Raw genomic sequence first — 13,715 nt, forward strand, 5'->3', positions numbered from 1 at the left:
GATTCCGTTCCTGCAGTTTTTGAGATATTTCGAGACCAGATTGCAATGTCCCTTTTTCAATCGCCTAAAATATGGTTAGTAATAACTTTCTGCATCTGCCTATTAATCAAATAATATAAGTATATTGATATTTTGTTCCTACCTAGAGTTGCGGGCCAAGATGCCATCTGACTGCCGATAAAGATAATTGGCGATCGCATATTCCAACACCGCGGCGAAAACCAATACCATGCAAAATGATAACCAAATATCGATAGCCTAAGAAAAAAGTCGTCACTAAAAATATCGGAAAAGTGGCCGCCCTCCCTCGTCATCGGTCATGGGATTGATTGGAAAGAGTCTCTTTCAAAAGGGCGTTTCTGACAGGTTATTGATGATCGCGAGTCTGATTTTTCTTCTTGCGAACTTACTTTGATATAAGAAACTTTTGGCAGTGACATCGCAGCGCCATTTCGCATTGAAGAAATTGTCAGAACAGTCGTAATTCCCAACGAAATTCGAGCGGGCGTTGCTTCGATTGAGATCCAAAAAGAAACCCAAGATAAAATTACGAGCAGGAAGGATGGGACGTAGATTTGAATCAAATAGTATCCGATTTCCCTCTTTTCAATAGGTTTTCACAGTAATAATTTCGCTAGAAAAAGCGCTGAATAAACCCCTGCCTTTAGAATGAACTTGGCTTCGATGCAAGTGTATGTGCCACTTGTGTAAACTTTGTCGCAAACTGCGGTTTGGTGACCGACTAACTTGAACTGCGGCATTTGGAGATCGTCCTAATTCAGCAGTAATGTACAGTTAAAAATACAGTCTAAAATACCTGCAAATCTAACGGCGGCGTTTGTGTGTCTGGAGTTGGATTAGACTTCCATATTTGAAATAATCGAATTTGATTGGTTGCTTGTCTATTTTAAAGCTTTTGATTGGCTAAAGGTCATATGTCAAACAAAGAATTATTCAAATTTCAAAAGAAGATATCGACCTCATTTTCAGTGATTTCAAATGACAGTCAAAAGCTTGTGTTAATATTGATAAGTTATGGAAGGAAAACACGAATAGTCAAATCCTCTTTCCTGTCCAGTGAAATTGAACATCATTCGTGTTGTAGCCAAAGCTCTCGGCGCGGAGGTTACAGACTAATAAGTAGTTGTCGATTATTAATTAACCTTGCGTTTAAGACATCTTCACACAATTGATTAATTCATTCCACGGCCTCCCTTTTTAAAAAATGAAATCAACACTTAGGCCCTTGTCACTGAGAAAAGATTGAAAAAGGATTCAGCTTGTCTCAATAGAAAAAAACAACATGTAGGGGCAAATTGACCGCAGAATGCCAATCTGCGGTTTTAAAATCTTATTTCAGATCTTTTAATATATATTTTTGGTCTTTTTTGGCCTTTTTTCAGTCACCTGATAAGAGTGCCTTCCATTTTAAAGTTAGGGTGGGGAAACTTGTCAAACTTCGTAGGCAAAACGAAGAAGAGCCAATCAGATTGCAGTATTTTCAGATTAAGCCAATCAAAGGTGAGCAAACACATCTCCTCAACCCCCAAAAATCGATATTGCTCGCATTTGATTGGCTAAATCTAAAAATACTGCAATTTTATTGGCTCTTCTCCGTTTTGCCTACTTATTTTGAGAATTTCTCGCATCCTAGCTATAAAAAAGAAGGCATTTTTAAAAGGCTGGCAATTCCGGAACATGTATTTGCTGAATTGTTACCTTGAACATCCATAGGAAAATGATTGAGGTACATTCTGCAAGCTGCTACCACTGTCAAGCGTATGGAAACGTAGACGAGTCCGTCCTCTCTGAATACAATCTTAGTTTTCATAATCAATTAATCATCGAATCTTGCGGCGGTTTCACGTTCAAGCTCTTAGCATAAATTTTTAAGCAATTTCCAATTAAATTTCAGCCATTCATATTCAAGCAGATTCAAGAAGCAAAAGGAGAAAATAAACATAAGGGAAGTAGAAGCACTCGAGTACAAAAGTAACCAAATGCATATTCAAAATTATTTCGATGATCTCGATGATCTGCTGTACAACATGCCAAATACAGTGGCTCGAAAATCTGGAGTTACCTGATGCGGATGAGCGCGTTTTCGGTGATTATCTTGTGGGGCGAGCCTTCTTTCTCGTTCGAAAAGAACAAATCTGGCTTCCAAATTGCTTTGAGCACGTCTGAGTGCACTAAAATCACAGGAATACAACAGTGAAGCCCTTAAATCAGCCAATTTTCTTGTCAAAGTTCATTTTCCCGACAGATTTTGAACTGGGAATGTCTGTGGAATTTACAGTAAAAATCCGATTTCGCCCGTGATTTGACAGTCACGTGGATTATTCCCGAAAGGTGCTAAATGTCTTTTTTGGCTGACCTGTGAGTTGCTCCATTTTGACATCGGAGGAGCAATTAGCCTTGGTGAGACAGTCCTCTTTGGGGATGAAAAATGTGAGTCTTTGTGAATTGTTCGATTCCCTTTTTTCAAACAGTACTTTAAATGTTATTTTTATTCTTCTCGACCTTCGAGAGCAATAATGAATGATTTAAACTACAGTAAGGAAAAGAGCCGATGTTTTTAAAAGAGACTTTAAATCTTAATCGAATCGGGAAACAAGAAGATTTGGATCCTTTACCAATAATCTCATCATAAATTTGAAATTGACCTTATTTTTGAATCTAGTTAAAAATTGAACAATTCCTTGGGTCCACCCAAAACATCCGCAAAAACATGGTCAATCTATAATCCATTGTCGATTCTTGGAGAGAGTCGAATGACTGCATTTTAGATTTCAACCTGTCGATTTATTTCATTGGGATAATTTGAGAATTGGTCAGTCGTTTTAATCTTTTTCCTGAATGTAGAAACTTACGTTGACTTCTGCGGCTTTAATCTTTTAAAAAGCTCAAAAAGATATTATATATTACTAATTATAAAGAAAGGCATTTATTTTATACCCTCAGACAAATCTGAATAAGGGTATATCGCCCGCTAAAATGAGAACGCCAATTTTATTTTCGATTACAATCTTAAGTATATAGCCTATGAAATTGAACTTAGGCGCGTTGAAAGCTCAATTTCATAGGCTATATCCTTAAAAATTATTCCGGATTCCATAGAAAATTTCCTTCATTTTTGAGCTTTTCCTTATCATGAGGCCTCAATTTCTTATCATACAGTTGAGGATTGTTAATTGTGTTGTACAAATTCGCCAGCTAGAATTTTCATTTTGAATCTCTGATAAAAAAGTTTATTCAAAAGTTTCTCTTTTTTCACCTGATCGGCTAGAATGATTTTAATAAGAGAGAATTGAATAAGTTTCAAAATCATTTTAAAATAATTCAAAATTTTTGATGATAAAGAAAAATGATGAACTTCTTTCTTTTTGCTTGAAGACAAAAATGACAGGGCTGAAGGGGAGGGTTTTTGACGACTCGGGGGCGCCACTCTCGATTATTAGAGGAACTCAATTCTCGGACAATACTTATTGGCACCTCTTTCTTTCCAGAACTTTAGCGAAGCCCTTAATTAATTGTTAGAGCAAGGAAATAAATAAAGTGCCTAAACAAGTTGTTTTATCGACCATAATTGAACATTTTTATGAACGTGTCTTGTCGACAAAAACAACGTGCCTTTTCAAATCAAAAGCCATTGCAAATTAATCGGTTGTCGAACAAGCCCAGCTGTTATTTGATAACACGTCGGTCGCCACATAAAAACGAGCACTAGAATTTGAGCAATCCATTCCGAGTTTCGCAACCGGATCAAAAACCACTTTCTTACTTTTCTTTCTATATTTTTTTTTTCTCGAGAGTTTCTGAAAGATGAAACTTTTTGGAGCTGTTCTTTGTGCTTTTGCTTCGGCGGCTGTGACTGATAGACAAGAAGAAGATATTTCAGGAACAGTGAGAAAAAATAAGAAAAAATTGAAATTTTCTTCCTTGATTTTGACTTTTATTATCATCAATTATTTGGGCATTTTTTTCACTTTCGCGACAGGATACATCGAAACCTTCAAAAAGTTCGAAATGCGCTTGAGCCCTTCTCTCAAAGCCGAAATCGACGGCTGGATCACCGAAGCTGCAATGATCATCTCGACGCCCGGCATGATCCGAGCCCAAATCGTGCAAGAAATGCTCGCTGCTGGAAAAATTCTGCTCTTCCAAGTCTCCGAAAACCTCAACTCTCCTTCATCCCTTTTGAGAAAAAAGAACGACGACGATCAGGATTGGAAATTTAGGGACTACGGTTGCTACTGTCATCCGACGCAGAAACTGATCAAGGATGCTAACTGGGCGATTCCAATGGGACATCCGGTTGATGAAATCGACTCTGAGTGCAGGTTTGTTCTTAAAATCATCCGCATTTGGCGCCAGAGAGGGCGAATTTACGCGCCAAATTCAAATTCAACGTTCTTTTTCAGACAACTTTACCACGCCCATCAATGCCTAAAAGTCGACCACGGCATCGAATGCGAATCAACCAATCACTACTCCTGGGACATTGTCGATGGTCGCCCCTTCTGTGCCGATGCCGAGGGAACATGCGCGGGAGATCTTTGCCGACTCGACTTGGAATTCACAAGAAAGCTCATCGAGCTCGCCTCCGGCTGGGACTCCCAATATCACAAGAACTTCGGCTTCGATCGCCGAGAAAACTGTCGACATACGTCTGCCCGCCCGGGTAGCGCCGGCTCTGGATCCTCATCTGATGGCCGTGGCTTCCTTTCGAGTGTAATGAACGACTCCAGCGGTGGCGTTGCCCTTCATCCCGAAGCTTCGAAGCTCCAGTGCTGTGGAATCGGACTGAAACGTCACGTGTTCCATATCGATAGACAGCAATGTTGCGGATTTGAGACACGAGATATTGGAGAGTGTCTTTGAAACATGTAAAGACACGAATCTTCTTTTTTTTAATTGACATGTTGCGAATAAAAGTTCAAAACAACAATTTTCTGAGTTTCTTATTTTTGCGCAGTGACTTCGACAGGTTCATTAGAAATGAGCTCTAATTGTCTTGAAGATGGCTGTCGAGAGAGGAAATCGGCGATTTCGTTGTTGTTGATGAAGCCTGGTTGAACAAGCCGCCGGCAGATCTTGAAAAATAAACAGAATATTCAATATTGTTTTCAAATGAAACGAACCTTGTTGATTCCCCAAATCGAGAGGAGAATCCTGATTGGGATCAAATAAAGAACAAAGGTTATGATGAAGACAGCAGTCGAAAGCGTAGCGCTAGAAAATCCGATTTCCCAGTTCCAAGTGTTTTGAATCTTTTCGAGTACTTCTGCGATTCCTTCCAGGGTATCTTGAGCATTCCGCAGCGCTAGAAAAACATCGAAATAGAACATAAAATAGGAAAAAAGTACCATCTTTTGAGTCTTGAAGCAGCTTGAAGTCCTTGGCAGCGGAGGATTTTTTCTTGTCGATTGAAAGAAGATCCGACTCTTCAGACCTTTTCTTGTGCGCGAATCTTTGCGAAATCAGGGCAGTAGCAAGAGCAAATGGGATCATCCAAAGCTCGAAGCAATTGACGAAGATCAACCAGCCAATCAAAGTTGAGACGGACACTAGAGGGCGCTTCCAGTGTAGGATGTCGTCGATGTTTTGTTTGATTGCTTCCATATCAGGAGTGACGATGAAAGACTGAAAATCCAGCTCTTATTTTCGAAGAATAATGTTACCTTGATTCTAGTGACCAGTTTCGCCATTCTAACCAAGCTCACATCCTCTTTTGGATGCTCCCAAATCTTCGTTCTTTTCGGCATAAACATTTTCAAACCAGAAATGAAAGGGTTGAATTTGAAGTCGATCTCGAATTCCAATGTACCGTCAGTCAGCCTTCCCTTGGCATCTTTCAGGTAGTAGTGGTAAGAGACTTTTGGTTTGAGCTTGTGAAGAGAGAGAAATAATTGGCCGAGAGATTCCTTCTTTCGACTGTCGATGAGCGATATTTCCACGAGATCGTGAGGATCATAAATATCCACGACAAATCGATCGCCCCAAATTGCCACTGAAATTTCGATAACTGGCTTATTCTTGGGCCGTTTGATTACCTCCGCCAGAATCCTTGCTCGGAGTTGTCTCAAGCCGTTCATTTCCAAATCTTATTGATGCAATTACATCTCGCGAAGTTTTGAGCTTCGTCGCGCAAATGAGCATGATCGTCAATTTCCCGGTTTTCTGTGAATCTTTCATGATTTCAAATTGCTCCTGTTCAGATTTCTTTGCGCCAGTTTTTGAGATTGCGAGTTTCAATTCGCCAACTTTCGTCAGAGAACCTGCCCAAGTTCCTTAAATTAGGAGAATATGTTTTCAGGGAAAAGCTGACAACACAAAATTTAAAACCTGAAAGAATCGATGCAGTCTTCATGTCAATATTCTTTGAGTTCACCTTATCCGACTGAATTTCCGTCAAACTCAACGAGCCTCTCGCCAAAACCGTCTTTCCATCAAGCAAAACCATCAGCAACTCATCCCCGTCTTCTTTGTAATGATTGATGTCTACATCCGTGCGAATCTCTCCAATGGGTCCGTGAAACTTCACTGTTTTGGTTTTCACAGTTTGATTCTCTCCGTTTGAAATTTTGAGCGTCGCAGATTTTGGCTGTTTCTCTCCATTGTAAGAAATGGTTTCTAGGCGGATGTGAATGATGGAGTCGAAGTTGGTGGAGGTTCTTTGACGTGGCTTTGGTGCTGGTTTCGTAGGATTGGTGTTGAAGGAGGTTCCTTTGATGACTTTTTCCTCGCAGCTGTCCATACTAAAATTGGCTTGAGTGGATGTAAAAAGAGACAAAAAAGCTACCTGGACATGCTCTCAGATTTTTGAACAACAATTTGAGCGAGAATCGAGCACTCGAGGGTGAACTCAGCTGAGCTGAGCGTGAGCGCAGTGGGAGCCAAACTCGCAGCGGGACTCGCCAGCGGCAATTTGAAACGGCAAAGCTCCTTATCTTTCACGAGCTTTTTCTGCTCAAAGAGAGTTAGGGTCAATTCCACCACATGGTCTGGGATTTCAAGCGTCGTAGGAGGTAGTTGAAGGTCGCTCGCGGATTTGTTCTTATGAAGGAATATTTTTAGGAAATCAAGGAAAAGTACCTTGAAAGATTTTGTATTTCCATAGTCGGTAAATGGGCTTTCAATCGATAAATATAAAATATCAGGCAGTGTTTTCTTCGATTTCAACGACACCAGATGCAAGTTGACTCTGTACTTCATCTTCTCTTCTCTTTGTCAATATCAATATTATCTTCTTAGATTTATTATCCTGCTGCTCGTAAAGTGCGCTGAAACACTTGAATAGGCGCGTAGGTGGCGCTTTTTATAAAAATTCTCTTTGAAACGTCAGAACTCCGGAATATCACTTTTCAAATTATTCCAAAAAAAGGAGGAGGGGCAGTTGAGATTATTTTTGCAGAGGTTTGAATAATTGACACCCAATGATCCCTTTAGGCTACTAGAAAAGTGCACACTCACCCTGAATCATACTATTTTAGCGAAGCTCATTCTTTATTAACAGAAACATCAACTATAAGAAATCGACAGATAGTGCGCCTCAGTTATTTGTACAGCATCTCTTGGGAGCATCTCCGGTGTTTGATAAGCGACATTATCGCCCATGTAGTTCGCAAACATTTTCTTCACGCTTCCGTTAACCACATCTGAATATTTTTAAAGAGAGAACATTTCAGAAAGAGTTACCTAATTGCTCTCGAATTCTGTTGTCAACAAATTTCATGTATCGTTCCCCTCTTTGTGGCTAAAAGAGTAAAGTCTGTTGTTGGAGAGATGAATTTTATTCACCTGATTTTGATTTATTCCAAGACGTTTTTCAAGCTCCAAATGCAAATCGCGCAGCAAATGCACATCGCAAGAAGTATCCATTGTTTGTCGAATGTCCTGTTCCGTCATGTTTTGGAATTGACTCTAAAACGAATGGCTACGTTATGGCTTTTTAGCTTCAAACTGACGTTTGGCTCAAAAACAGTCTTGTAGTAGGTATTTTGAAGATCCTTTGGTCCCGCTCGGTTCTTGTCCTGTCGGATGGTCTTCATTGATTCGGTCAGATTTGAAAGCTGCTCGTTGAGATCGTTCACTTCGCTCGGATGGATAGACTGAACAAAAAAATTCTTAAAAGTAGTTGTGATAATTATTTAACTAACGTAAAGTTCTTGTGTGAGTTCTAGCTGTTGTTTCTCGAGCACTTCGATGTTCTTCTTGATTTCACGACCTTCGTCATTCCAGTTGTTAATCCTGTTGGTTAAGTCGACTCGCTGTCTTTTTTAAATTGAAAAAGTCAGAAATTTCAGAATTTTCAAAAATCGTCTTAGTATTTTGAAATTTTCCTGTTAACTTCGATGATAAGCTGTCTTCTCTTCTGGAAATCACAGAAACGAGTGTAATCAGAAGGGCCAAGTTTGACTGTTGTTGTCGGTCCAAAAGCTTGAGTTGCCACGAGACCTTCGTTTATCGCTAAAATTGGTTGAATTGATGAAAGAGAAAACGCCTTATTACCTCTGTTGATTATCCTGCTTTCTTCGTTCATCTGAGTGATAATTCGATTTGCGAACTCTACTTCTTGTTGGCGTTCTTTCTTCAATTTCTGGTATTGGACTTGATCTTCATCTATTCTTGCGCCGTCAGTCTTGTGAGCGGCTTTTCGATTTTGAAGGCGAGTTAGATCTCGTTCAATAGTCAGGAGTTTCTGCCGAATTGCTCTTGCCCTTTCTATTTCAGAAGGTCTTCTTTCTAGCGGTGGTCTGTTGGGTGCTGGACCAGTATTTCCAGGCTCTCCTGGTTGTCGGTATGTTCCTGGTGCTGGCTGCATTGTAACTGTAACTCGCTCAGGAGAAATACCCTGGCGTAGCTGCTCGTAAATTGGAAAGACGACTGGATGATTGAGCAAATCGCTAGCTGTTGGTCGAAAATGGAGATGGCTTTGATTAGGCATCATGTTTTCCTTCTGACGATCCTTGAAGCAGCTCTGGATGATCTGTGCAGCATGAGGACTACCTTGGATGGGCTGATAGATTCTGTTTTTGATCTTGTAATAGATCTGCATCATATTTGGATCCATAAAGGGGCTCTTCAGCATGATCATTTCGTAGAGCAAAACTCCAAGCGACCAGATATCGCAATCGACTCCGTATCGCTCTCCCATGCAAATTTCTGGCGGAAAATAAAGAGGAGTTCCAACCCCTAAAAAAGAAATTTCTCTATGACTAAATGATTGCCGTCACGGCGTCACCTGAAAATGTTGATTGAACATCATCATTGAAACATCGCACAATGCCGAAATCTCCGAGCTTGCAAGTTTTTAGCCCTCTCATAAAGAAAATGTTAAGAGGCTTGATATCTCGGTGAGCAATTTTCATTCCGTGGATGTATTCAATTGCCATTACAATTTGCGAAAACCAGACAAAAATATCTTCCTCTTTAAATCGGCGCCCTACGAAGTTTAATTTTGAAATCAAGGAAGAGAATCACCTTGGACACGAGTACTTTCGATCGCGTTTTGCAAGTCTCCGCCGTCGCAAAACTCCATGACGATTCTTACTTCTTTCGTTGTCCCTCCCCAGCCAGCGTTTTTAGATTCATATTCGTCAATGTAACGGACAATGAATTGATGACTTAGCGACTTTAATATCTTTGCTTCTTCCCGTGCTAGCTGTACATCTTGGTCGTTTTTTGTTTTTATCAGTTTTATCACGCATTGCAAGTTATCTATAAATCATTGAAAACGAATAAAGAAGGGAAAGTACCGTGTTTTCGTTGCGCTAAAACAGCCTTTCCAAATGCTCCTTTTCCAAGTTCTTTGATCTTTTTATACTTTTGAGAAAATTCCGACGTAAAAACTGGAGTCTGAAATCCCATGCTTGCTACGTTAAATTTCTCTGCAATGTGGAAACCAGGGCCATTTCAGCGCCAACGCGCCTCAGGCTAATATTTACAAAAGAAGGGAAAGCGAAGTCGTAATTTTCCCAATTGTAAATATGAGGAGTTCAGACTGTAAGATGACTAACGGACGCAAAAGATTGAACTACTCTTTTTATTAAAATTCGAAATCAGAATAGGCAGCAACAGGTTTCTTGAGCATGGAAATTTCGTTTTGATAGTTTATCTTTGGGCTGTTTCTCAAGGATCGTGATTTGACGATCATATAAATCAAGTCGCAAACGATCAGAACAACGGAAATAACTTGCATGGCCAGGCAGTAGTGGAGAAAGATCGTCTTTTCATAGGCACGAGGGACGAAACACTTGACTATCGGATCTTGAGAGCATGCCGAGAAGGGTTCTTGACCAACAGTACACAGCCAGCTTGAGGAAGATGAAGAATTATTAGTTTGCATAACAGAAAAACCTACGTTCTTGGAATGTGCCAGACTTCAGAAAAGGTCAGCTGCGCTTGTTCTTCCATTTCAAAGCCTATTTTTAAATCCGCATTGGTCGTGATTCGTTGCAGGATGTAAATATTGTAGATGAAGAACACTTCCAGACCGAGTTTGATTACTGAACTTTCTGACGATCATGTTCCTTTGAAAGCCTTACCAGAGAAAATATAATAACAGCTGATTACAATAGGATTCCAAATGACTTCCTCACTGTCACCTGTTATGTAATTGAATTGCTAGAAAAATAGAAAAATGCTTCGGAAAATCTTTTAGGACTTACAGAGACAGAGACATATCCGCTCAATTCTTCCTTTCTTTTACGGTAGTAATCATTCGAGAGGTATCTCCTATTCTTTCCAATCTCCAGTTCTACTTCGGCGATTTCGCGTTTGATCTTCGAGTTTTTCTCTTGTACGCTGAGAGTAATCCCCAAAAACAAAAAGACTAAAACAACTCGTCAAAATCAAAAAAGAAACTTTGAAAACTAACTTGGAATCGAAATGAACAAAATCTGCATTTCCCAAAGACGACTGTGCGAAATCGGATGAAATCTATTGAAGCACTAGGAAAAAAGAAATCATTATCAGGTTATGAGTACGATTCTTACGATAGGTCGACAACCAGGTTGTTCTGTAATGCACTTGAAATCTTGAGCGTCATTTTCAGTCGTATAACCATCGTAAATTGGTTCTCCGATCGCTTCTACTGCCAGCAATCGGAAGATGAACAACACGATCAACCTTAAAATCTTCTAAGGCAAGAGACTTCCTGAGGTTTTCCGGCATAATTCATGCCGAGTCAGAGTAGAGGAAAGATGTATTTCAAAAATGCCCGGAATTACTTTTTGCTTTATTATTGTCTCAGACATTTTTTTGACATTTGTCTGTTAGAGAAAATTTGTCGTCCATACTAGTAGGCACTCATAAAAATGGTGACACCATGAATATCTTCAAGAAAAACTCTATTACTAACCCTAACCCAACGAATAAGATTGCTGTATTTTGCCTACCGGCCAATCAAAATCCTGTTCCATAAAATTACTTCCATAAATTGTTTCAACCCTATTTTTATAATTTCTATTTAAAATTTATCATTTTCTTTTTCAATTTACCATGCATATCCAAAAGGGGTAGTGTACTTGATGATCTTTTCCGTTGCATCTGTCAGTAATTCCGCCGTTCCAGCAAAACCCATTTCAAATTCTCTCCTTCTTTCGAACTCGTTTTTTGTTAGTTTTCTAGTAGAGGAAAGTTTTGTATTTTCAAGCAACGATTTCAATGGGCACGGATTTGCTTCGTTTGAGATAAAAAGCGCGCAGATTTTTAAGCTTTCGATTGTTAATCGACAATTGTCGTATTTTTTCCTTCTCGAGCGTGAATTTATTGACGATGAATACGATTGAGCGGATTCAGAAAAGAAAAATGCACCGACATAAGAGGTCCTTCTTGAGTGTCTGAGACTCAACGACCGACCTTGAGAAAACAAACGATGATTTTTTGAAAAAGAAATTTATCAATTTAAAAATTCAGCCAGAGTAAAAAGTTGGAAATGACAGGATATCTTCGAAGGTCGACTCTTCTGATATTTGGTTGTAGCCAAGAATCTCCATATTTGCAGAGCAAAAAGTCTGAAGCTCTTGAATTGAATCACTGTCGACTTCGTCAATCCAAGCAAGAGCCGTTTTCTTTGAGTCGCGACTTGTTTCAAAAGCACCTTAAAAAGTTATAAAAATTCCTCCTCAAAAACAAACCAGAGCTTGTGTCTTTTTCCCGAGTATTTTCTTTAATCCAGTTTTTGACCTTTTCTGTCAGTTCGAAGCCGGCAAAATGAAGAATTCTCTGGCTCTGACCCAATGGGCCCATAGCTACGTCCTCGTATCTGACTATCATGCTCCTTTCTTTCAGCCAGCTCGAAGAATTTCTTTCTGCCAAAAACTCGCTTGTATGAGTGCATACTTGTTTCGTAAGAGACTTGTGCAGTTTGGACAATTTTTCCTTGTCTTGCACCTCTGTTTTGTACATTTTCATCCTGCTTCCATAAATGCCTCTTGGATCGCGAGCCAGAAAGATGATCTTCAAATCAATGTTGTTGTCCTCCGCCATTTGTTGAAGCCGCCCGACTTCGATGAATCGGATGCTTTTGATTACAGGAATGAGGGACTTGCATACTTTCGAGGCCAATTGAGCATCTACCAGGCCACAAACACTGTTGCACTGTGAAAGCTCTGTATCTCGAAAACAAAAGGGTTGAGCACAAAGCCTACGATGCTTCGATCGGAAGACGAAATTGCCTTGAGTGTCCAACTTGTCGTGAAGGTCCAAATCTTCGCTGAAGACATCGTAGGGAATGCTGAGGTCGTAGAGATCTGTGAAGTTGCATTTGAGATTTTTCGTTAGCAAGTCTAGCCGTAAATCGATAGTTCTTGGGGAAAAACCGGATTCGGAATATTCATGGAGCGGTTCGAAAATGTAGAAGGCATCGTCGTTGTTGTTGAATAATTCGCCGAGGAAGGTTGACCCGGATCGCATGAAGGTAAGGATCTAGGCATAAAAAAAATGAGTCTTGGAAAAAATACAAAAATAAGGAACATGAAAGGATCATTCAAAGTGCGATCTTAGCTTCAGAAACAACTTCTAATGATAACCTACAGTTTCTCTTAGGTAGTACCAAATCCCGTCTATCATGTCCGAGTAGCCTCTTATCATGTCCTTGTTAGCAATTCACATGCCTTATCAGCGATTTCAATGCTTATCAGCTTCGAGTATTTTTGCCAATAAATTATTAGAGAATAATTTTAATTATTTGTTATATAATATAACTTATATTTGTGAATGCCCATTTCACCAACCACCACCGCATGATTTTGTTCTTCCTTCAAATTTTTCTATAAAAAATCGAACCTACCAAAATAGCTTTTTCTGGCTCTTTTTTGACTTCTTCATCAATTTTTTTCCTCTCAAGTTGTTTATTTGCCTCTTGAATCTTTTCGTTTTCAATATATGTTTCTTCAACCAGATTATCTTGCATAAAACGGTATCTACCGGTATTCATGTCTCTTAGCGTTCGTATCAGCATGAAAAATGACAGACACAAGATTGACAATAGAATACCGTAAAATATTTCCATCTTTCCAGGTTTTTTCTTGACTACAATTTCTCTCATTGTTTTAATAAAAAAGGTCTGTCAATTGATAAAAGGGGGCAGTGCACGGGGAACATGGACTTCTTTATTCCCTCAAGCAATTTCGACCACAAATATCAGGGAAAAGATCTTGTAGCAAAGAACTGCCTCAAGGAAAGCATCGCGTCAACCGCAATTTATA

At 39.5% G+C, this 13,715-nt stretch overlaps 5 protein-coding genes across 5 annotated transcripts; 1 reads left to right on the plus strand and 4 right to left on the minus strand.

Annotated features, from left to right (window-relative positions):
- Window positions 1-3,761: 3,761 nt before the first annotated feature.
- Window positions 3,762-4,951, plus strand: LOC145711996 (uncharacterized). The gene is made up of 2 exons (XM_081789687.1): window positions 3,762-4,343; window positions 4,425-4,951. The coding sequence occupies exons 1-2, from the start codon at window positions 3,826-3,828 to the stop codon at window positions 4,882-4,884; spliced, it is 978 nt and encodes a 325-aa protein (XP_081645813.1). The 5' UTR covers window positions 3,762-3,825; the 3' UTR covers window positions 4,885-4,951.
- LOC145711985 (multiple C2 and transmembrane domain-containing protein 2-like) lies at window positions 4,903-7,363 on the minus strand. The gene is made up of 8 exons (XM_081789676.1): window positions 7,099-7,363; window positions 6,806-7,059; window positions 6,349-6,761; window positions 6,057-6,281; window positions 5,685-6,013; window positions 5,370-5,646; window positions 5,145-5,326; window positions 4,903-5,096 (listed from the first exon to the last, which is right to left on the minus strand). Exons 1-8 carry the CDS (start codon window positions 7,216-7,218, stop codon window positions 4,965-4,967), a joined length of 1,932 nt encoding a protein of 643 aa, XP_081645802.1. The 5' UTR covers window positions 7,219-7,363; the 3' UTR covers window positions 4,903-4,964.
- Window positions 7,364-7,510: 147 nt separating this feature from the next.
- Window positions 7,511-9,887, minus strand: LOC145702426 (uncharacterized). The gene is made up of 10 exons (XM_081779653.1): window positions 9,762-9,887; window positions 9,487-9,723; window positions 9,248-9,448; window positions 8,515-9,198; window positions 8,346-8,472; window positions 8,163-8,277; window positions 7,971-8,114; window positions 7,804-7,926; window positions 7,702-7,759; window positions 7,511-7,661 (listed from the first exon to the last, which is right to left on the minus strand). The coding sequence occupies exons 1-10, from the start codon at window positions 9,871-9,873 to the stop codon at window positions 7,525-7,527; spliced, it is 1,938 nt and encodes a 645-aa protein (XP_081635779.1). The 5' UTR covers window positions 9,874-9,887; the 3' UTR covers window positions 7,511-7,524.
- A 153-nt stretch (window positions 9,888-10,040) lies between these two features.
- LOC145710331 (gap junction alpha-6 protein-like) lies at window positions 10,041-11,726 on the minus strand. Its single transcript, XM_081788074.1, has 7 exons — window positions 11,505-11,726; window positions 11,001-11,133; window positions 10,883-10,955; window positions 10,674-10,837; window positions 10,551-10,629; window positions 10,367-10,511; window positions 10,041-10,319 (listed from the first exon to the last, which is right to left on the minus strand). The coding sequence occupies exons 1-7, from the start codon at window positions 11,585-11,587 to the stop codon at window positions 10,052-10,054; spliced, it is 945 nt and encodes a 314-aa protein (XP_081644200.1). The 5' UTR covers window positions 11,588-11,726; the 3' UTR covers window positions 10,041-10,051.
- A 192-nt stretch (window positions 11,727-11,918) lies between these two features.
- Window positions 11,919-13,518, minus strand: LOC145712253 (carbohydrate sulfotransferase 1-like). Its single transcript, XM_081789941.1, has 3 exons — window positions 13,298-13,518; window positions 12,144-12,933; window positions 11,919-12,106 (listed from the first exon to the last, which is right to left on the minus strand). The coding sequence occupies exons 1-3, from the start codon at window positions 13,466-13,468 to the stop codon at window positions 11,919-11,921; spliced, it is 1,149 nt and encodes a 382-aa protein (XP_081646067.1). The 5' UTR covers window positions 13,469-13,518.
- Between the last annotated feature and the right edge of the window lie 197 nt (window positions 13,519-13,715).

This window comes from Oikopleura dioica, chromosome 1 (assembly GCF_907165135.1).
Source record: "Oikopleura dioica chromosome 1, OKI2018_I68_1.0, whole genome shotgun sequence".
Classification (NCBI taxonomy): Eukaryota; Metazoa; Chordata; class Appendicularia; order Copelata; family Oikopleuridae; genus Oikopleura; species Oikopleura dioica.

Excerpts from the sequence above, each read along its gene's own strand:
- LOC145711996 (XM_081789687.1), top strand. The coding sequence starts at position 3,826 with ATGAAACTTTTTGGAGCTGTTCTTTGTGCTTTTGCTTCGGCGGCTGTG. Across the intron at positions 4,344-4,424 it reads GAAATCGACTCTGAGTGCAG|ACAACTTTACCACGCCCATC; the intron begins GTTTGTTCTTAA and ends GTTCTTTTTCAG.
- LOC145711985 (XM_081789676.1), bottom strand. The coding sequence starts at position 7,218 with ATGAAGTACAGAGTCAACTTGCATCTGGTGTCGTTGAAATCGAAGAAA. Across the intron at positions 5,647-5,684 it reads AACTGGTCACTAGAATCAAG|TCTTTCATCGTCACTCCTGA; the intron begins GTAACATTATTC and ends CTGGATTTTCAG. Across the intron at positions 5,097-5,144 it reads CGATTTGGGGAATCAACAAG|ATCTGCCGGCGGCTTGTTCA; the intron begins GTTCGTTTCATT and ends TTATTTTTCAAG.
- LOC145702426 (XM_081779653.1), bottom strand. The coding sequence starts at position 9,873 with ATGGGATTTCAGACTCCAGTTTTTACGTCGGAATTTTCTCAAAAGTAT. Across the intron at positions 8,278-8,345 it reads CTTATCATCGAAGTTAACAG|ACAGCGAGTCGACTTAACCA; the intron begins GAAAATTTCAAA and ends AATTTAAAAAAG. Across the intron at positions 7,760-7,803 it reads TTGGAATAAATCAAAATCAG|CCACAAAGAGGGGAACGATA; the intron begins GTGAATAAAATT and ends TTACTCTTTTAG.
- LOC145710331 (XM_081788074.1), bottom strand. The coding sequence starts at position 11,587 with ATGGGTTTTGCTGGAACGGCGGAATTACTGACAGATGCAACGGAAAAG. Across the intron at positions 10,630-10,673 it reads GCGGATATGTCTCTGTCTCT|CAATTCAATTACATAACAGG; the intron begins GTAAGTCCTAAA and ends CTATTTTTCTAG. Across the intron at positions 10,320-10,366 it reads GTCTGGCACATTCCAAGAAC|CTGGCTGTGTACTGTTGGTC; the intron begins GTAGGTTTTTCT and ends ATCTTCCTCAAG.
- LOC145712253 (XM_081789941.1), bottom strand. The coding sequence starts at position 13,468 with ATGCTGATACGAACGCTAAGAGACATGAATACCGGTAGATACCGTTTT. Across the intron at positions 12,934-13,297 it reads AGCCAGAAAAAGCTATTTTG|ATCCTTACCTTCATGCGATC; the intron begins GTAGGTTCGATT and ends TTTTATGCCTAG. Across the intron at positions 12,107-12,143 it reads GGAAAAAGACACAAGCTCTG|GTGCTTTTGAAACAAGTCGC; the intron begins GTTTGTTTTTGA and ends TAACTTTTTAAG.